The sequence below is a fragment of the Gadus chalcogrammus genome, chromosome 7 (assembly GCF_026213295.1).
Source record: "Gadus chalcogrammus isolate NIFS_2021 chromosome 7, NIFS_Gcha_1.0, whole genome shotgun sequence".
In the NCBI taxonomy this organism is placed as follows: Eukaryota; Metazoa; Chordata; class Actinopteri; order Gadiformes; family Gadidae; genus Gadus; species Gadus chalcogrammus.
Window position 1 is genome coordinate 19,324,763 of NC_079418.1, and position 22,545 is coordinate 19,347,307.

General features: G+C 44.6%; 3 protein-coding genes and 1 non-coding gene across 10 annotated transcripts in view; 3 read left to right on the plus strand and 1 right to left on the minus strand.

The window, feature by feature from the left end:
* ncor1 (nuclear receptor corepressor 1) overlaps nt 1-4,474 on the plus strand; it is a 50,542-nt gene extending 46,068 nt beyond the window's left edge. For all 6 annotated transcript variants that reach the window (XM_056594311.1, XM_056594313.1, XM_056594314.1 and 3 more), the window contains 6 exons: nt 85-222; nt 623-765; nt 2,603-2,656; nt 3,025-3,210; nt 3,743-3,916; nt 4,227-4,474. In XM_056594311.1, coding sequence (XP_056450286.1) covers nt 85-222; nt 623-765; nt 2,603-2,656; nt 3,025-3,210; nt 3,743-3,916; nt 4,227-4,438 — 907 coding nt within the window. In that variant the 3' untranslated portion in view covers nt 4,439-4,474. The remainder of the gene's footprint in view (nt 1-84; nt 223-622; nt 766-2,602; nt 2,657-3,024; nt 3,211-3,742; nt 3,917-4,226) is intronic.
* Nucleotides 4,467-19,437, plus strand: zswim7 (zinc finger, SWIM-type containing 7). The gene is made up of 5 exons (XM_056594323.1): nt 4,467-7,351; nt 8,042-8,063; nt 9,054-9,156; nt 16,386-16,490; nt 18,920-19,437. Exons 1-5 carry the CDS (start codon nt 7,276-7,278, stop codon nt 19,031-19,033), a joined length of 420 nt encoding a protein of 139 aa, XP_056450298.1. The 5' UTR covers nt 4,467-7,275; the 3' UTR covers nt 19,034-19,437.
* On the plus strand, nt 9,959-10,031 carry trnat-ugu (transfer RNA threonine (anticodon UGU)). Its single transcript has one exon. It is a non-coding gene; the product is annotated as a tRNA-Thr (tRNA).
* Nucleotides 19,129-22,545, minus strand: part of adora2b (adenosine A2b receptor) — a 10,135-nt gene continuing 6,718 nt past the window's right edge. Inside the window, exon 2 of one of the 2 annotated variants that reach the window (XM_056594322.1) lies at nt 19,129-22,285. In XM_056594322.1, coding sequence (XP_056450297.1) covers nt 21,523-22,285 — 763 coding nt within the window. In that variant the 3' untranslated portion in view covers nt 19,129-21,522. The remainder of the gene's footprint in view (nt 22,286-22,545) is intronic. The other variant, XM_056594321.1, reaches the window with a different exon arrangement.

Genomic DNA, 22,545 nt, shown 5'->3' on the forward strand with positions numbered 1-22,545 from the left:
AAACACCGGAACCCCTCGTTGTCTTTGTGTCCCGGCTGGTGCATTGATCCAACTCGCTGTGTTTTGCTCTGCTCTCCCTGCCAGACCCGGGAAGTCTCCGGAGCGCGGCCGGCAGATGGAGAACTATGAGCCCATCTCCCCGCCTCAGAGCTACCAGGACAAGCAGGAGGCGGCTGGCCCTCCGGCCCCCCAGAGGAGGCAGAACGACAACCCGGAGATCAGGTAGGGAGGATTCAGGGGACCAAGAGCGGGCTCGTAGTGAAAGAGACTAGGATGAAACCCTAGCGATGAAATGAATCAATTGATCCGCGGTCTGCTGTTGGTAAGAAATCTTAACAGTGTAAAGGATAGATCCCACGAGGACAAATCCCATGAAAATATATTTATAAATAACAACTCACACTTTTAGGTTTAACTGTAAATGTGAATTTAAACTCTTAAATTGTTATAGGCTGCACCACTCACTCACTCACTCACTCACTCACTCACTCACTCACTCACTCACTCACTCACTCACTCACTCACTCACTCACTCACTCACTCACTCACTCACTCACTCATCATCGACTCCCATGTACACCCATTCATCATTGACACCTCGGTGCCTTCCCTCTGGTTCCAGGAGTGACTCCCGCTCTCCGGGGAACATGTCCTACTTGCCCTCCTTCTTCACCAAGCTGGAGAACACCTCTCCCATGGTGAAGTCCAAGAAGCAAGAGATCTTCCGTAAATTGAACTCCTCTGGTGTCGGGGATTCTGATGTTGGTAAGTGTGCCTTCTTTTTGTTTCGCATTACATCATGCACGCACACCAGGGATGGAAATGAACACCCGCCACACGCCATTTGCGGTTGGATTTGTATGGTTTGAATTGTGTCACTTCACCCGCCACTGTGTCGGGTAATACTTTCCAGTCAGGTCCGATCAAATTTGCATATTCTATACATTCGTATTGAATTGCACAGTTCCACAACCATTACTGTGAACATCCGGCCCCCTTCTTCTTCTACGCCTCTCCTGCTGAACTGCGACTGTCAACATCCGGGATAATATACCGGTAACTAACAGCTCTCAAGTCTCACGCATTCGGCGTGGGACACACGCAATTCGGAAGAAGACGATGGGTGTGTCGTAGGGCTGAACGATTTTAAGAAAAAATTGAAATTGCGATTTTTCTGGTAGAGATTGCGGTTTCGATTTCAACCACGATTTATTTTCTTTAAATCAAGTTTCAGTATAAATTAATATAACCAAGGAATTCCATTAAGGTAATGCAATAATGAAAACTGCTGGCAACAGATTTCAAATGCAAGACTGTTTATTCAACTACCTAAGAAACAACAACCAAAAAAGTCAAATAAAAAGGGAGCCCTCTTTCTTAAGTAAACTTGCTTCAATGGCTCATCAGCATCAAAATAATTGCACTTTTGTAAAATATATAATAAAATAAATAAAATTTAAAAAAAACGCAGCTTTGACGATCCCAAAATCGTAATGCTTGAGATCGCGATTTTCGGTCGAAAACGATAGATCGTTCAGCCCTAGTGTGTCGCATCGAAAAGATCTGTGTGGGGGTGGGGGAATCTAGAGCGGTATGGAAGCGCGCAATCATTGGCAGTGTCAGAATTCTGAGAATTTAGTCAGCATTTCTGATTTCTCAGAATTCTCTGCCAATTAAAGCACTACTACTAGCGAACAACCCTCAGCTTGACTGGAGAGAACTTCCTTAAAATGAACCTTTAATGCTAGATTTGCATGAACGCTATTGTGTGAATTAGTTTGGTTCTCTTTCATGGAAGCCGGAGGTGGGAGATTCCTGGGGCTTGCCCCATGAATTCAACCCGTGCACACGATCACACGCCACACATCGTATTTCTCACGCAGAGAAATTACCAGGATAGCGCCCACCAATTTGGGCCGCTTTTTAACATTGTTACAGGTAGGAATCAAATGTGTTTCCCGTACGTAGGGTAGGCCTAACCATGTGTCCTCTTTTGCCCGGACATGCCCCCTTTTTGAGACACTTTTAAAAAATGTTTTACGGAATTACAAATTTGTATGCAGTCGCATTTAAATATAAAAAACCAAATTGACTTATGATGGTGTAGCCATGCATGTTGTTTTATTCTTAATATTTCAATTTGTTTTTTATTTAAAATACTTTGTATAGATGAATTATCCCCAAACTTGTCATCGTAACACCTTTGAAATAAACATGACTTAACATGGCAGATACCTGTGTATTGTTTATCGGTAAGAGTAACGTTTTCAACTCGGTTCCTTGGTAGAAATTTCTTACAGTAAAAATCACTTCTGATGGAATAAAAGATGGCATGAAAAACACTTTTCTTATCTATTGTTACTATTATATTGTTCAAAATGTCTGCATTTATTAAAAAAATATATAGCGTATAAAAAGTGGCTGGTAAAAAAGATGAGTGGCTGGTAGATTTTTAAATCTACCTGCCACAGTGTCTGGTGGGCAAAAAAGTTAATTTCCATCACTGACGCACACACATACACATACCTTTACGCATTTACTCATACAAAATCGTGATTTATTGATCCGTCTTTATCAATCCTTCCTACAATTTGTCTTACAGGAAACGCACAGCCAGGCACCGAGATCTTCAACCTGCCTGCGGTCACCAGCTCAGGTAAATAACGGGGATCTGTAGGCGTGTCATCGGCTAGTAATGGTGAACACAAAGTCGACCAGCACTTGTGAACAGTGAGAAAGTGTCTGTAAAGGTTTCAAATCAACACCACCTAGACTGTCCACTGTAGAAATACAGTTGTTAGAATCAGCATCGTCCATTCGCGCAAATCGCTTCGTCTTTGGTAGAGTAAACCTTTTTCTGGTTTCCGGGTCCCGAGCTCTGTGCCGTCTCCCCCCCCCGTAGTTCTGATTAACCTAGTAGGACGGCTAGAGATTAGGAACACCTGAACCACTAGAGGAGCTGGCTTGCCTCATGCTCTCTCTCTCTCTCTCTGTGTGGCTACCCTGGTGCCTGGTACCCTGCAGGCAGCATCAATGCCCGGAACCACTCGTTCAGCGACCCGGCTAACAACCTGGGTCTGGAGGACATCATCCGCAAGGCCCTGATGGGCAACCTGGAGGACCGGCCGGACCAGGACCACCAGGGGGGGCCCGGCTCACAGCCGGCCAACAGCGAGGGCCGCCAGGATGCTAATCGCTCACCTAGCATAGGTGAGGGGGGCAACGCCTATCTCTCTCTGACGCAAACTCACACAGGCTCCCGGAGCACACACCAGCCAAAGCTGGATAGATTCACACATTTGGCAGTAAAATAATTCTGGATCCTATATTAATAATATTAACCGCATGGCTGGGAGACGCTCCCATATTGGCAGGTCAAAAGATACAATCTGACACACAACTTCCATCATGAATCTCCTTAGAGGGGCCAAATGACAGTTTGTATTAGTCAGGTTGCTAACTGTAGCTGCCTTCAGAGACAGTCACATCATTTAAATTCATTAGAATAGTTTAAGATTGATAAGAGTAAGAGTGTTTTGGATCATTTAAATATATCATTATATATTTACTGTTCTCAGCATTTTCTTTTAATTTGAAATATGGGTACAAGCCGACCTGCTTAAGGATTGTTTAGCGGAACTATTGTTTGGGGGGTTGTGGACATTTATTGGCGACGCACCAGCTTTGGAGCCAGCTGCGCTCTGCTCTGCTGAACGCTGCTCTCCGTGCCCCGACCACACAGGTAAGCAGAAACCGCAGAGCAAGGCGGCGAGCCGGAAGTCCAAGTCGCCCAACCTAGGCCAGGGCTACGCCGGGGCGGAGCGGCCATCCTCCGTGTCCTCCGTCCACTCCGAGGGCGACTACACCCGCCAGGCCGCCGCCGGCTGGCCCTGGGAGGACCGGCCCTCGTCCACAGGTAGGAGACACCCATCATGCTTTTTCGATTTTTTATGACCTATAAACGTTGTAATAATGATTTATAGTCATGTTTAACCATACGAAAGTGTCAAATAAGGACGTACATGCATTTAGACGTATTCCCTGCTGGCCGTCTGGGGTGGCTGTGCAGAGCGCTAAACACTAGGGACGCCGGTCGCCATTCACCGGGCTCATTTGCTGCATGTCCTCCACTCTCTCTCCCATACCGGCCTCTCTATCTCACTCTAGCTCACTAGAAATACAACAATGTTAACAAAATGAACTCCTCTCCTCCTGCTCTGCTCCAGGCTCCATGCAGTTCCCCTACAACCCACTGACCATGCGCATGCCGCCCACCTCCATCGCCTCTCCGGCCATCCAGAGCCAGCAGCAGCAGCAGCTGGCTCCACCGCCCCCTGCTGGCCCCACGGCGCAACAGCAGCAGCAGCAGCAGAGGGTGTGGGAGCGGGAGCCTCTGCTGTCAGAGCAGTACGAGACGCTGTCGGACAGCGACGACTGAGCGGGCCTCCAACCGCCCACCCCCCCCCCCCCCCCCCCCCCCTCTCCCCAACTGAAACGCCCAGGAAACCCAGTGGAACCGGGGAGGGAGCGAGAGAGAGAGAGAGAGAGAGAGCTTATCCTGCCCACCTTCCCCTCACCTCCACTCTCTAGATCTGGCCTCACTCACTGGTGAGTGCGGCCACTGACCGCAAGGGGATGGCATCCGATGTTGTTTATTTTTTTCTGGGTCCGATGGCGCCCCCTGGTGACAGCTGTCAGGAATAGCAGCTGTGGCTCGTTACCCGGCCAGGTCTTTTCAGGAAAGACTGTTTTTTTTCTGTGAGCACTGGCAAAGCCAGGCAGAGGAGGAGGGGATGATGGGGAGTAGGGGGTAACTAAGAGGATTTTATGAGTAACAAAATAAAGATGAAGAACTTATGTAAAAACAAAAAAAATTAAAATGGAGAAAAGGAAATGACACAAGAGACAATTTCTGAATTTTTTGTTTGATTTCTGTAAAGATACACCTTGTCTTTTGAGAAAATCATTGTATGTAAATAGTCAGCTTTTTGCAGTGTTTTTTCGTAACTTGATTTCTTATTTTAATGTTGCTTTTTAAAATTGATCCACTTTAAAATGGGGAAGAGGAGAAGGAGGAGGAGCATCGCAGTCTTTTTGGTATCACAGACGGTCTCCCTCTTGAAACATCTTCCACCCCCTCTTCTCACACACACACACACACACACACACATACAGACACACATTAACGCATACACACACACAACGCGTTTCCTCTTGTGATGCATCGAGGGAGAGGTGGACCTGAGGGATATACTTGATTGTGCTTGTGGAGCACAGAGACGCGCTGGCCCCCTGCCCACCAAAAACCGCCAGATTCTCAACATCTTGTACATTAGTGAAACATACAGATACACACCGGACACACTTACATTTCACTACAACATCTGGGACAATTCATTGAAAGAACCGACCTGTAAAGTCAACTTGTGTTACCCACTTTGCAGTCAGGGAAACTATCTTTGGTGCGAGTTAGAAACACTGGTGTCAAGAGTATGAAAAGTGAAAGTCAATGATAAGCTTAATATTGCCGACAGTGATATTCTTGAAGACAACTTCTTGGGCCCTGCATTGATCTGAATTATGAACGTGAGCTGACATTGTCTATGTTTTGGGTTTTTTATAACATGAAGCAGTAAAGTCTCCCACTATTGCACAAATTGGATGCTCTCTGAAACGTAGTCAACGTGAAAATATTGCAAGAGAAGAAATCTATTTTTCTTTTCTTTTTTCCTTCGTGAGAGGGTATGCCATCCCTGGCGGCTTGAAAAACAAGGCAGCTTTAATAAATTTTCTCAGAGATATACATTGGTGTTTATTGATATTTGTACGTTCCTTTTCTTTTATGTAGTCCCCCCTTTTTTTTATACTGTCAAGACAGTCATCTGAAACTGAACTCGGTATTATCTTTCCGTTGGACAAAAAAATTAAACTAACCAAACGTGAAAAAGGTCGCTGCACCGTTGCACTTTTTTGTTTTGCATTGGGGCTTTTTGTCAACAAAAGGCCATACTACCTGTTGTGTAACTTATTTAGCCTCCGCCACAGGAGCTTACTGAGGTGTGCTTTAAATATCCCTACGCGGCTCGCTAGAGAGACGGATATTTGGACTTCCGGCCTTCTCTATAAGTAGCTGGTGCTTCATATCTTTCTTTTTCTCCAGTAGGAAACTTGCTTCACGGTCTCGATTAGTGTATGGTCCCTTCTTTTATTAAACTTTTTTTTCCGGGAGTTGCTGTCGTTGTCATTTTTAAGACCCTTGTCACCTTAATCTCTTCTCTGGATCCTGGGTTGATAGCATTTTAACCCCCCCCCCCCATCCACAAGCATGAAGCTTTCAAGTATTAACGCTAGGTCATAATTTATAATGGCAGTTACGCTCCTTTCTGGTTAAGCCTCTTTTTTTGTCAAATATGTGAAATCCTACCGTGTTATATTATAGACAACCAATCTGCTCTAAACTTGATCCTTTTTTTTTCGTTCTCGTCATGATTTTGAATTCTAGCTCCTCCCCCCCCCCGTTATATGATTTTCCCCATCAATGTATTTCATCCCGTATTGACGGGGTGTTATGTGTTTACAATGGCAATGACGAAAATAAAGTTTACAAACTTGAATCTTAAAAAGACAAAAAAATGAAAATGAAGCCGAAACTAAATTGAAGCGTCTTTTCAGCTCACAATCAAACACGCAGTGGTGACTTTCTGAAATTGAGACTTGAAATAACCCATATATCCTATGATGTTGAAATGCAATGTTCGTATCGCACAATGTCTCTTGGTAGTCTATTACAAGAATTCAGACCAATCAAATAAAGTGGATCACTTCTCCACCTCTGAAAATGGTCTCTGTTATTCAATTCACATGCATACATAAATACACCCTATTCAGTATTTTACTCAAGTATCTTAGGTAGGTTACTTGTATGTGCCTCCTAAATGATTGGCAAAAGTATTAACTTGCTATTTATCTTAGTTTGAGTATTTAACTATTCCCCTTTTTTTAATGGAGGGTGCAAATTATGCCGTTGTCCTGATGCGAGGCCTGCCGAAGCAAAAAAAAAAGAAAGTTTGCACCATTACATACACCAATATCCTGAATTTAAGCCCCCAAAACGTAATCTTTATTTTTGCAACGTAAGACCAAACTTTTATTATGACATTTCGATCGTGCCTCAGGCTTTTACTTTGGAATAAAATGTAGACAGGAAACGTCGTAATATACGAGCCGCCTATTGGTCAGGATACCGCAAGTAAATCTGAAGAGTTCCTGTAAGCAATGCGCTCTTTTTTACCTGCAGTGGCTGAACAGTTATTTAAAGACATTCAGAAAATATATGAAGAAAAGTCACAAAGTAAGGACAGTACTGTTTAGTGTCTTAAATTGCTAACTAATACGTCCTATTAGTAACGTTATAATGGTAACGTAGCGTTTACCGTAACATTTTGATGTTAGCGTGTCACTCTTGGTAACCTCAACCTAAACGTTACAAACTCGAAGCTAAAAGGCTACACAATTACCAAAACGTTAATTATTCAGATACATTTAAAATCCTATCAACGGTCACAGAACTGCGACGTAAATGTCATAGCCATAACTTCAGTAGTTTATTTAGGTAGCGAAAGGTCAGTGAAGCGTCTGAGATGTACCAGTAGGGGGTGCTGCAGTAGAGGAGATTGAACCATGGTTTACAACTGGATAATTTAACTCCAATTGAGATTATTGCCATATATTCGATAAGGATTCAGATGTTGTTTTTCACATAAATTAACATCTTGACTTAAAATAAATTGCCATGATACAATTATTATGTCCTTATAGTTATTTATTTACAGTTATTTGACGTAGATGTGTCATGATTAATGACTTGGGTCTCAACAAAATCTGTGACTCAACTTCTTGTTTGTATAATATAAAACATCCCATTACTACCAGAATGGTGATCTGCATGCTTTTGGACTCAACCTATGTAATTGTGAAAAAACAATCTGCCATTGTTAACAAAGGTGTTTTACATTATTTTTCTCTCGTCTTTACCTTGCAGTACCTGATGACCTATTGATTGCGTAAGTATCAGTGCTTACAGTACTGGGTGTGTATTCTTAGCTGAACTTGTGTAAGTATAGTCGAAGGGGTTGTTAATACGGCTTCTGGTAATGCGTTATCCCACAAGTAATGTGTTTAGTTTGCACTTGCACTAATCTGTTTTTTTGCTTGGACGGAAGACCACTGAGGTCTGGATGGCAGATTGATTAAAAAAACAACAACCTTGTCCATGTCCATGGATGGGCTGACTTGTTCGCTGACCGGCATGATTTGATTCTTTTTTTACCAGCTCAGTGTTGACACAGTGACAATCCAAAGACACAATGCAATGGCAGTGCACCACGCTATTGTCCTTTTGTCAAGACATTTCCTGCAGAACTGCATGCGTGGTTGTGTGACTAGGGAGGCACAGTATTGCTCCACGTGTAGATCAACATGACCACTTCCTGTCTGTGAGGCAGGATGACTTTCGTTTGAGGGATGACCTTGAGTGTCGCTCTCACATCGGCGTTTCCACTTTTACCACCACTTTTTCTAGACCACATATTTGTTCCCTTGGAACCGAACCGTGGTCCGAGATTAGTCTAGACTGGTTTTACTTTACAGTCTTGTTTGTGACCTAGTATCATAGATGACTAGGTTACTCTGTGACACTTTTATCCAAAGCCGCTTTAAAGTTTATTTCTTTATTAATCACTATAAGTCAGCGCTAGTAGCTAAAAATCTAAGTGAGGCAACTTGATCAAGGATGCCTGCAGGTAGACTGTAGACTGAAGTGGCGTGACCACAATTACACCCTTACCCCAAGTCAATCCTGCACATTCTTGGTAAACTAATCAGTTTTATTTATTGAATTATGCGTTGTACCTCCCGTCTTATTTCAAACTATTTATTCAAGTGATAAGGATTGTACATAATGCCATTCAATTGCATGGCAAGCTCATTATGGTGGCAGTGTAAACTATCCAGATGAATATGTTCTCCTGATGCTCACCTCCACTTTCTTTCAGGCTTAAGTTTGTCTTTGGCTCTTGTGCGCTGCAGGCGCTGGACCTAGTGGACAAGCACTCGGTCACCTGTCTGTCCTCACCCAGTGGACGCAAAGTGTACCAGGTCGGCATTGTTTTTTTCACCCACATTAGATAGTACACTAGTTTCCCTGTATGTCTCCGTGTCTTTGCCGGAATGTAGCTCAGTACATTTGCTTAGGTTCTGTACTCGGGTAGAAATCTGAGGTTCTTGTACTTCTTTTGTCTGCTTATCTTATACTTGTACTCCACTACATCTCACAGGCAAATATTGTACTTTTTACTCTACTATGTCTGACCTCTTTATTAACAAGTTTTTTTGCAGATTATGAATAACAATAAAAAATATAACCAATTATGTAATCATATTATCATTTCAATGAAGCTTTATAATTCGATCAATAAAGCCCAGGATACATTAATCCAACTTTGTATTTAATAATATAATTTATGTTTTGAAATAGGCCATTCTGCATAATGAGTAGCCTTCTTTCACTTTTGGTACTTTAATAATATTTGATGCTTATACTTTTGTACTTTTATGCAAGCAACATTTTCCATGCAGGACTTTTACCTATAAGTATTTCTACAGGGAGGTATTACTACTTTTGCAAATAGTAAAAGATCTGTGTTCCACCACTGGTTTCTGCAACTCTCAGCTTATATTGGGTCAGGGAGAGTTGGACGGATCTATTGATCTACCAAGGCAACACAAAGATAGGATTCTTGTATCTATGAGTTGACTGTACTGTATTTCATAAGAAATATGATTAAATGCAGAACTAGCTGTGACCATACTGTTAACTCCTCCGCCTGCTGGTGTTGCGCTGTTGGCCTCTTGGTTCTGCACTTTGTTTAAGGTGTGTCCAAACAGACTAGGCAACCCAGGCTCCATAGCTCAGAGGTTAGAGCACTGGTCTTGTAAACCAGGGGTCGTGAGTTCAATTCTCGCTGGGGCCTACTGCCATCTTTTATCCAAAATAGTTAAATATTAGTGCCCAGTTTGTATTATTAAAAAAAAAAAAAAAAAAAAAAAAAATGAAGGCGATGTTACCAGTATTCAAGTCTCATTTACCATATATCTTCAAGTATTTGATAACTATTTAAATGCATATTCTGTGCCTTTTCTTAGATAACGTACTAATGAGGTTAGTTATTTAACAAACTAGTTAAGGCTAGCATTTGCTATCTCACGTGTCTGCATGATTATCACTATTGTATGTAATACTGTTCAAAATTCCAAATACATGGGATAGGCACTGTATAATGACGAATACATTGCATACCTTGCTAGAATTAATAGCATGGGGTTGTTGATGTTAGTCTCATATCAACCCATATCACTGTTTCATTTCTTACTCCACCAAGACTAGCCTGAGGCGATGTCTGTGTTTATCTAAAACGAAAGTAAACTCCAATCTGACTATTGAAACAGATCTTTGTGTGAAAAAAAATACTGAAAGAAAACTTCTCAATTTTTTTTCTAATTTCTCAATTGTCTCAATTGAAGGTCATTAGGCTTTCATAGACACTGTATCAGTCCACAGGGACTCATTGTCATTCTGACTCACATTTCCTTCTTTTCATTTTCATCTCAATAAAAGCCCTAAATAATCAGCCTACATTCGGGCCGGAGCTCTCCTTTGGGTTTGGATACAATTCAGTCATACCTTTGTTAATTGTTCCTTATATCCCTAGGCTGAAATGGTATTTGGGGTCCACCGGCATTCATTGTAAATGAATTCAAAAAAGTTTATTTAAAGATTGTATCCGTTTTGTCAACCCTGAAGTGCACCCACCTTTGCCCAATTCAAGATGTTTGTGTTCCCTTTTCCAAAAGATACAGTGTCATGTTGAAAATGTTCTGGTTTATTGTGTATTTGTTTGTTGGATTGTTTAAACTGAGTTAGCATTTAAATTATGCAACTATTATGAATCCCTAATGTCCATTGGGGCTGTGTATCTGGCTGTTTGCCTTGTTGCCTGCTTCCCATTGGGATCCTTCCACCTTCCTGGTCATAGTTCTCAGGGTTTTCTGGTTAAAAGCCCGCTTCTTCAAGCTTAGGCAAATAGCCAGCAACAATAAAAGTTAAAAGAAGACATGTAGTTTCGTTGAATGCAGTTCCTTAGAAAACATAGAAGCAGAAACAGGAACATGAAGAATCTATTTCAATGATGATGAGCAGCTGTTGAGAAACGTTTAGTAACAACGTCTTTCCTGTAAATTGTGCTCTAACGGTAGAAGAAATCAATGCATATTACACGTGACACAAAGTTATCGTCCTTCTGTCCCTGATTCCCCATTTTTACCATTTAATAGCTGCTTTAGTCAAATAAGTCCTTATAAATTCCTCTTTAATGAAGAAAAATGTAATTAGTAATAGATAAGTTACTGGGAGCCGGTCATTATGGCGAGTAAAATCCAGACAGGGTGTAGCAAGACCCCAAATATTTCACAATATTGTCGCTGCACATTATTCTAACTTGACTCACAATTAATTTGATTGATCAAGAAAGTTGTTATGCTACAAATGTAATTCTTATCAATAGCAACGGTCTGTTATCTATGGCAGCGGACAGCTATTCAGAAATGAAAGACGGTAGAATGTCTTTATCGACCAAGCAGAATGGAGGTTTTCAACCAGATAAGGACAGATAAATGTCATTCCACCTTGATTTCTGGCATTTAGGTACTCATGTTAGTCGGTTGTAGTGTTATTATTTTATCTAAAAAGTGATGGCTTTAAGTCCAAACATTACAAGATGCTGTGTAAGTCATGAGGGAGGTCTTACACGGGTGGTGCTGTAGTTAAAGTAGTCCTTGAGCAGACCTCTCTAGAATATAGAATATCAATTGAAACAGAAATATGTCTCTGTACAGTAGGTCTCTTAAGGTGGTCAAACGTGTTTTATGTGACCCTGCCTGTTTGCCTTGTTGACACAATGTGTGTCAGTTGTTTTATATGCAATGTAGCTTTAACTGGGGCCCTGTCCAGCCAATGCTCTGTGGTTTATGAAGTTAGAATAACAACTTGTGTTGTTATGTGTCAGCACACTATGGTCACTGGCTTTCCAACGTTGGTTATTTTTGTGATCGATTGTTATATTTATTCTTTATAAAAAGTGAATGACAAAGGCAAGGCAAGGCAAGGCAAGGCAACTTTATTTATATAACAAAGTGAAAACAGGTACCCATTTTCTGCACGTATATAAGCCTGGGTCAAAATGTACCTTTTAGAAATGTATCTTTTGGCCTACCAGATCAGGAAAATGGTTTAAATAGTAAATGATGGACCCTGTATGTAAGTAATCATTATTAATGTATGAAGGAAGTAGTTACTTAAATGTCTTTGCTTCACCCATCCCTTTATCTTGTGAGGCAGCTGGATTGCAAGATCAAGGTCCAATTGAGGACGAACCAAAGTGGTTTGGGCCAATCGGCGTCCTATGAGAAACGTCGTGATAAACAGATGGTTCATCCAATCACAAGCCCACATCCAAACGGTTCCCAAAGAGGTCACCCATCCTGCTGGTGAGCTGTATCTGTACCGGTGTGGAACGTAGCTTCCAGATAGAGCAGCCAGCCTGTGGGTGCACACCACGTGTACGTGCTGTACTCAGTGGTATCGTCACGTACCGAGACACAGAGAGGGTTGACAGAGAACTCTCTGGGGTTTTGTGGGTTCCTCATCTTCATGCTTAATCAGATTCTTTAGAAAACATAGAAGCAGAAAAAGGAACATGAAGAATCTGTTTCCGTGATGATGAGCGGCTGTTCTGAAACGTGACGCATAGTAACAAACGTCTTCCCTACGAATTGTGTTGTTACAGTAAGAAGTATTCAATTGCACACATGGGACACAGTTATTTATCTTCCTTCTGTCTCTGATTCCCCATTTGACTTTATTTTTTTACTATTTAATAGCCGCTTTAGTTAAATAAGTCCTTATGAATTCCTCTTTAATGAAGAAAAATTTAGGTTATTTTGGCGAGAAAAACCCAGGGTGAAGCAAGACCCCAAACATTTCCTAATATCGACGCTGTACCTTATCCTCCTTTGACACACAATATCTCAGCAATTCATTTGATTGATTTAGAAGATTGTTACGCTACAAATTGAACTGTATCCATAGCAGCAGTCCGTTATCTATGGCAGCGGACAGCTATTCAGAAATGAAAGACGGTAGAATGCCATAATCGACCAAGCAGAATGGAGGTTTTCAACCAGATAAGGACAGATAAATGTCATTCCACCTTGATTTCTGGCATTAAGGTTCTCATGTTAGTCGCTTGTGTTTTATTTTTTTAATCTAAAAAAAGATATGAGGAATCCCATATTTAGACGCAGAAACAAAATCATTGGTCTCTAACTCTGGACCTGTCAGTGATGGCTTTAAGTCCAAACATTACAAGTTGCTGTGTAAGTCATGAGGGAGGTCTTACACGGGTGGTGCTGTAGGTAAAGTAGTCCTTGAGCAGACCTCTCTAGAATATAGAATATCAATTGAAACAGAAATATGTCTCTGTACAGTAGGTCTCTTAAGGTGGTCAAACGTGTTTTATGTGACCCTGCCTGTTTGCCTTGTTGACACAATATGTGTCAGTTGTAAATGCGTCAGCACACTATGGTCACTGGCTTTCCAACGTTGGTTATTTTTGTGATAGATTGTTATTGTTATTGTTCTTTATATAAAGTGAATGACAAAGTGAAAACATGTTGTACATTTTCTGCACGTATATAAGCCTGGGTCAAATGTACCTTTTAGAAATGTATCTTTTAGCCTACCAGATCAGGAAAATGGTTTAAATAGTAAATGATGGACCCTGTATATTAGTAATCATTATTAATGTATGAAGGAAGTAGTTACTTAAATGTCTTTGCTTCACCCATCCCTTTATCTTGTGAGGAAGCTAGATTGCAAGATCAAGGTGCAATTGAGGACGAACCAAAGTGGTTCGGGCCAATCGGCGTCCTATGAGAAACGTTGTGATAAACAGATGGTTCATCCAATCACAAGCCCACATCCAAACGGTTCCCAAAGAGATCACCCATCCTGCTGGTGACCCGTATCTGTACTGTTGTGGAACGTAGCTTCCAGATAGAGCGGCCTGTGGGTGCACACCACGTGTACGTGCTGTACTCAGGCACAGAGAGAGTTGACTCTTCTGGGGCTTTGTGGGTTCCTCGTCTTATCAATAGCAGGGGCTTCCTGATGAGTCAGAGGGCAGGGCCTTACTGGCATCGCGGTCTGCTCTTTGCATGTTGTGCTAGGCCAGTCTCAGCACCTGGTCCTGGGTTCCTCTGCTGATATGTCGTCTGCTGTTTGCTTTGGACCAGCCCCAGTGTTGTGAGCCATCACTTTCTCATGCGGTCAGGGCTCTCTGGTGGAACGTCATGAAGAGGAATACATGAAGAAGATGAACGACTTTGGCTATTTACTGCTCGTAGTTTTATATAGGACGATTAGTTTGTTGTTTTTCCCAGTGATTTTTTTCTGGGCTGTTTTTGCTGATTTTGACTATAAATCAAATTGACAGTACAAATCGAGTTTATATATGATTAACATGTTAGTATGATGAGGATGTCAGGTCACAATGTGGTATGTTGGAGATATTAAACGGATGAACCTATTATTTATCCTCTGATATTAACATTACAATGAGCCGCGTCGTCTTCTCAGCATACTCCTCTTCTCAAGAAGGAAATCTTGCAAACCAAAGGGTACAGTCACACTTCCCGTTACAACCGAGTCACAAATTAAGATAAGACTTGTTATGAATAACACCAGTCTCTACTTTCCCCTTGTTTTTTGTTGGAAAGAAAAACGAGCAAAACATTGATAAGAGTGACCAGCTGAATCCGGCGTTGGGCGCTTGTTATGAGGACAGCGGGCGGGTTGGAATGCAAATCGAAGTTCACATTGGACCCGTTTGGAAACGTGTTTGGGACAACTGTATTGTGAAAACGGCCTGCCTCAGCAAATTGCATACAAGTCGGATCAAATATTTATGCATGCTTCCATCAACAACGGAGGCGACGTAATCCGGCCAACAACTTCCCATGTCAATTCATATTTCTCACGTGCTGTTTTATATCAACCCCCCCCCCCCCCCCCTGAGAACCAGAGTCGTGGCTACCGGAGGCCACTGCCCAGGCCTGGGCCCGCTAAGAGAGGCCCTGTGGTCACTCATACCATTCATCCATTTATTGATTTATTTGTTTTCAACTTTGCAGCGACCGGGCAAGGCCACTTGATTAACAGTGCTCGCTGTGGATCCCTCCCGCGGTCGTTGGGGTTTCGTCGAGGTCCCACAGGGAGGGGAGCAAAGCACCAGCCAGCTGGTGCCGTCGCATCCCAAATAGGCCGCCGCCGCGTGTGGCATGTGACTCTGCCATGCCCGATCCAGAACATAAAGGGGAGTCGAAAATGTGAGCTGGTTCTCAATGCGTCCGGTGCTCTTGAGGCTGGCCGGCGTCCCTGGCTTGGGCCTCTGTGCTGGGGCTTGTGCCTTGTTCCCGCTGGTGATCACGATCTCAGACCGCCCCTTTCTTTGTGGCACGGCGAAGAAGGCTTTGTGTGTGATGGGGTGATCTTCGTGACTTATTTAACGTTGAAGCGTCACACGGGACAAATGAGATGTTTTACTTGGGAAGGTCACAGGCGAAGGTGATGTAGAGGGGGCTCGGGGGAATAATGGAGCAGGGACAGGGGAGGCATTAGTTACATCACGGTGCGGAGGAGCTCCTCTGACATGCTCTCCCATGTGTCTCACGTCACCGCTGCCCCCCCCCGCCAAGAACGGGAGCCCTGCTCGGGCGGGAGGCTGTCAGCGGAGGGCTCATTAGTCCCGCTCGGCTGGACTTGTTTAAAAAATGCATCCCGCCTGTCCAAGGTCGTTAATTATCCCAGCGGAGGACGGGGAGGCCAACCCATCACCTTCAGCCGGTCAGGGGGACCGGTGACAGGGTGGGGGGGGGCGCGTGTCGGGACTCGTCGGGGAGGTAGACGGTCCGGGGAGATGCACAGAGAGGGTTTTTGTTTATACCTCTGGGCGTCATGAAAAAGATTGTGTTTAGATCCAGGCACTCCCTCATCTATTGGTTTTTAAGAGCGGGGAACTGGTGGTTGTTTTCACAAGCCCCAGAAGCCGGGATGGCCAACGGATTCGCGGGTTTTAAATTTGAGCGCATTCGCCCAATTTAAATGTGCTTTGCATGAATCAGCGCTTCTACACGCCTGACTCTCACTGTGGTTGGGGGATGAGGTGGCCTGGATAGAGACCACTGACGGCCTGTTTGTTCACACCGCTCAGGTGACGGGCGGCTCGGGCCGGCTGTACACCTGCTTCACCTCCTGCCACTACTGCCCATGTCCCGCCTTCGCTTACGCGGTGCTCCGCAGGAACGACGGCCTTCTGGTGAGCTCTGATGGGACACACACACACACACACACACACACACACACACACACACACACACACACACACACACACACACACACACACACACACACACACACACACACACACACACACACACACACACAGACACAGACACAGCTGCCCCAACGCTGTATGCATGCTCTATGCATTGATCCAACCATCACACACACACACACACACACACACACACACACACACACACACACACACACACACACACACACACACAGCTGCCCCAACGCTGTATGCATGCTCTATGCATTGATCCAACCGTCACACACACACACACACACACACACACACAAACACATGCACACCCACACACACAAACACAGACAGACACACACACAGCTGCCCCAACGCAATAGTTAACGTCTTTAGCCACATTTCCGAGGAAGCCTGCGTTTCGGGTCGTGGGGGTATCTTAGGAGAGGGAGGGTACGCGTGCTAAGGCATGTCGACCCGGGAGAAACCTCAGTGCCGTGGGAGTCCTGTTGTTATCTGGCTGACCCAGGTTGTCTCCAGCCAGCCCACGGCAAAGCTGAAAAAACACGGCTGTGCTTCCCCGAACACGACCGCGCCCTCCCGACCACGGGCGATCGGGAAGACCGGTCGTTCCCCCCCCCCCCCCGGGGGAGGCAGGATGCCGGCTGGAAGAGCCACACATCAGCACCCCCCTCTCCGTGCGCCTCCGCACACGGAGAGGGGGGTGCTGATGTGTGGCTCCTGGCCGCGCACCAGCCATGCGCCCCCGCCAAATAGTGCTCCACAACAACAGGGGTTATAAAAGAAAGCCCACTGCATTGCATTCCTGGGCTTCGTTTATGCTATGCGCTGCGAGCTAAGTTTAGCCTAGCGCCCCTCCCCCCCCCCCCCCCAGTGAGTTAGCAAGCGCGATGGGTCTGTGTTGATTCTCTGAGGATTTTTTAACGACTGTCAAGTACGATGAGATGGTCAGAGAAATACATTCACACGGAAGGGCACGTGCTTTATATATATATATATAAATATATATATAGAGAGGGGATTTCTTCGACGCATAAATCTTCTAGAATATACTTTATGAGCGGCGTCTTGCTTTGCCACACTGTTGTGTGTATCAAAACAACGATGGTCTATTTGGAGCTATGTCACTCACAGGGGGGGGCACGTTCAGGTTGAATGGGGACATCCAAAGGTGGGAATGGAGTTTAAAGGGGACATATTATGCCACCAGGTGTGAGTGTGATTAGTCTTACAAAGCCTTCCAAATATCTGCCCCATATGACATCACTAGTCGGCATGTCCACCTCGATCTGTGCTGGGTAGATCAATCTACCAGCCTACCCAGTGGACTGAAGTAAACGTTGCTCATCTATCCAGCACAGATCTAGGTGGACACGCCCACTTGTGATGTCATGGGGCAGATTTTCGAAACGGCTTTTAAGGCTAATCCCACTCACACCTGGTGGTATAATATGTCCCCTTTAAGGGGATTCTGCCCCCAGGTGTGAGTGGGATAAGCAATTACAAGCCATTTGGAAATCTGCCTTTTACTGTGTTTTAGAGACATCACAAGTGGGAGTTTCCACCTAGATGCATGCTGGATAAATAAGTCTACCAGGCTACCCAGTGGACTGTAGGCAATTAGCTTATCTATCCATCATCATCCTTACAACTAGGTAACCATCTACCACTTAAAAAAAAAAAAGCACAGGCAAAGGCTGATTTCCAAACGGCTTGTAATGGCTTATCACACTCTCACCTGGTGGCAGAAATAATATCGTCCCTTTTAAGCATTGCTGGTTAATCATAAGGGGGCGCGGTGGTAAGCCATCTAACACATAGAACTAAATCTCCCTCTGTTACTTGAGTAAACATGCTAATACACACCCACCCACACAGGATGGCCCCAGAACACATTGACGGTGTCACAACAAAGCTTCTAAAAACATATTTCACCCAGAACGGTAAATTTACTGCATTTACATAGCGCTTAGGTTTAGGCCTCTTTGGCGGTGACCCGTCCTCGTTGCCAGACAACCTCCTCCACTGCCTGAACTACTGCCTTTCAACATCCAACGCCTTAGGTGCCTTCATTTGACTGTGACCACGACTGTCGCCTACTCTCAATCATCCCATGCATTTACCGAAACCCTGTATCAGTAGATCAACACAGCACTCGCTCTATAGGCCACACACACACACACGCACACACACGCGTCTTTCACATTTGCATATTAGACTGGCTGGCATCAGCCGTACAATGTATCCTTCTCACCAACCAGTCAACAGACATTAGAATATAAAGCGCATGATCAACATGTGATTTGGACAGATGGGAGACTCCACCGTGTGTTTAATTAAGCCCTTTCCGTCCGTCTGTCTGGTGACTGTCTGTCTGTCAATCTGTTGGCCCCGCCCAGTGCAAGCACCTCCTGGGCGTCTACCTGAGCCAGGCGATGGGGCTGACCCAGCAGGAGAGCGTCTCTGACAAGCACATCACCACCCTAATGGCTGGGGGGGGCGCTGCCTCCTGACCCACCACCCCCACCTGAACCACTGGAACAATCTGGATACCCCCCCCCCCCCAACCCCCACGCGAAGCCCCGTGTCCCTACCCCCGCAGCCCACCATGTGAATGATCGGGACACGCACCGACGCACACACCTGGGTGACACCCAGGAGCAGGGCGCTAATCTGAGGTTCCTTCTCGCTGAAGGACTCCAGATGGGTTTTCTGGAACAGTTCCTCGTCGGGTTCTGGTTAAATAAACAGCTGGGACGTTTGATTTCACTGGGCTCCTGAGTCAGCTGCTCCTTGTGGAAATAACATGTTTTTCTTTTGTACTTGCTAAAGCACCTTGTTAATGCACAACAATTTCAATGTAACCTTGTTTCTTTTTATATATACATGTACATTTCCTTGACAATAAAGAATGCTGTGGAACAATATAAACATCGCCTTTATTAACAAAATAATTCACCTTACATACAGCTTGTATATTTGAAATAGCAGTATTGTTTTACAGTTGTGGTTTTGTTCAGAGAACAGCGCGCGACCTCAGTGGATCTTCCTGACTAGGAATGACGAAGTGGCAACACATGGACACAAAAGGCAGGAATGTTAGTGTTGATGGGCCTGTTCCTCTCTGTCGGAATTTGGGATTGTAAGAGAGACCACACTCCCGTCAATAGCTAGAAAGGTGTAGTTTCTTACTAGTGGATATTACAGAAGATGCTGACATGACACTGCACGGTTTAGCCGACTCTGTTGGAATGTACTAGAATGTCGACACACGCCTTTGTTGTTTTTAGCCCTTGTTTATGATAATGGGGTTTTTAGAAGTGATGCAATCGAGTAGTAAAAATCCAGAATCTCCTGTGAGTCACCAACAAAGAACGCCATAACGAGAACAAAGAAGCAAGAAATGGGTCGCTTGGGGGAAACTGAAGATTTCTATGTTTTGAAACCTTTTACATTTAGGGCAGTTAGATGTAAAAGGTAGTAGTGATGCGCAAGATAAGCCCGGTTACGAAGTGAACCTGCACTATGGCATCCCTTTATTACAATCATTGGCATGTGGGGTTCAAATTAGCGCATGAACTCTTGTAAAACGAATTAGTTAATTTTCTTACAATTGTAAGTTCATTCCGGGAATAAAGAGAAAATCACTGAACCATTTCAAATAATTTGCGGGTACAAATGAAGGCCCGGTATGCCCCCCCTCCTTCCTGAATACCCAGTGGAGGGAAAGACTGGGCCTTTACAATAACCCAGTTCACTATTAAGGGTCAGGAAGTGGTTTCAGTTGGCACGCTTTTTGGGCCAGTTCCACAAAGGTTGCACTCTTCCTGTTGCACAAATAGGTAACCAATGTGGTCCCTGATGTGTGTGCGAGGGAGAGATAGAGCGGCAGAGAGAAAGGGGGACTGCTCTGTTTGTTTCAATGACAACTTCACTGTTATTGACAGGATGAAGGTGGCAAAGTGACTCCCACCACAATGTGTTGCAAGCTTCTCAGTGGACCGGATGACAGCCAATGAGACTTTATTTGTAAAACTTCAATATATGTGTGTGTTTGGGTTGTCAACATAGTTGCTAAGGCGTGTCAGCAACCCAGAGAGACATTCATAGCGAACACATCAGAAGTGCTCTCGGTCGTTTTGAGCTTTGGGCGGGATGGAGTAACACTACTATTACGTATTGCGGTTTTTGGATATTCTGGTGTTCGCTAAAGTCTGACCAAAAACCTGGCACTTGGCATCTCGTTAGTGGACTAAATAGTTATCCTTTATGGCACAATCAGTTTTCCACTTCCTGAGGTTTGTTGTTTAAAAGTATTTTTTTGACATTATTGAACCCACAGGATAAGAGGTGTTCAAATCCTTCCCAGCCTATCATATACCCTGTTCCTTCGTCATCCCTCACTGTCGGCTGTCGGCAGTCTTGAATGATAACTTGGCCTACAAACACCATACCCACAGCTGTTGGCAGCCTGTAGCTACAAGTCACGGTACTAGTCGTCTTTTATGACTGCTGTTTCTGAGATTTCTCAGTTTTAACCTTGATATTCTCAAGAATAGGACACTTCAATAAATAAATAACTAAATATGAGCACGTAAAAACACAACGCAAGACATCTTCACCGGCCCGGCCCATGTTAGAGGAGTGTGTTGTATCTTCAGTGGGAAACATGGGACTCAGCAGGAAGATTAGCAGTTAAGAACGTCGCAAAGTGGCAGATCCTTCTGGACCCGTTGTTTTTTCACAGCCCTGCAAATCCAGTTAGCTTCAACATGAAAAAAAAAAAAATACATTTAAATCCTTCACAAAACAAAATCTAAACATTTCGCACACAGCTTCCTTCGCCGACTTGAAAGCCACTGCATAAATTAGTGTCCACATTTCAAGGCATATCCAAAAAAAAATCCACTCAACCTTCACATAGCACACACTGTCTTGTTCTGTAAACATTTCCAACAACCTCACAGATAATTGAACTCAAAACGATTGAACCACAGTAGAATCAACACGCGATGGAGCCGTCCCGTTGGCCCCCCTCCCCACCGGGGGCCCCGGAGCTCTGCACCTGGTCCCTATGCCGTTGGTTCCCGTTGGAGCTGCGATAGAGATCCTCCCTACGACACAGGATGTGACGAGACAGGATCTTGCGGAAGGTGTTCCGGAAGTCCTGGATGCGGTACGCGTAGATGACGGGGTTGACGGCCGAGTTGGCGTGCGACAGGAGGATGGCCACGTACATCAAGATCTGCGGGCGATGCAGTTTGGGGAAGAACAGTTTCAGGCAGTTGAGCACGTGCACGGGCAGCCAGCACAGGGCAAACAGCCCCATGATGATGGAGAGCGACTTGGCCGCGCGGATCTCCCGCTGAAGCAGGGTGCGGTGGTGCTGGTGGCTGTCGCCGTTGCCCACGCACTTGAGCTCGATCTTGCGCATCTGCTTGCGGGCCACGGTGAAGATCTTCAGGTAGATGCCCAGCATGATGAGCAGTGGCAGCAGCACACACACAAAGAAGTTAAAGTAGACCATGTAGTGCATGTCCACCACGCTCTCAAAGAGGCACTCCAGCTCGCAGCTGCTCAGCAAGCCGCCACGGCCGCCACCAGAGGGGGCGCCTGCCCCGGAATGGTTGCCGGGGGGGGTAGAGTCACAGGACTCCTTCTTCTTGTTCCATTCCAGGAAGGGGATGAGGCCGATCACGAAGGACAGGATCCATAGGACGGCGATGATGACCCTGGCACGCTTCCCGGTCATCAACTCATTGTACCTGCAGAGGGACGTCTTGTTAGCATCTCATTCAGGGTATTCTAAGTGAAAAAAGAGGTAATGTGTTTTATCCTGCCTTTTATTTAAAAGGTGACATATGATACCCCCAGGTGTGAGTGTGATTGGCCGTTACAAGCCGTTTTGAAAATATGCCTCTTCTGACATCACAAGTATGCGTTGCTCAATTATCCAGCGCACATCTAGGTGGGCACGCCCACTTGTGATGTCAGAAGAGGCATATTTTCAAAACGGCTTGTAACG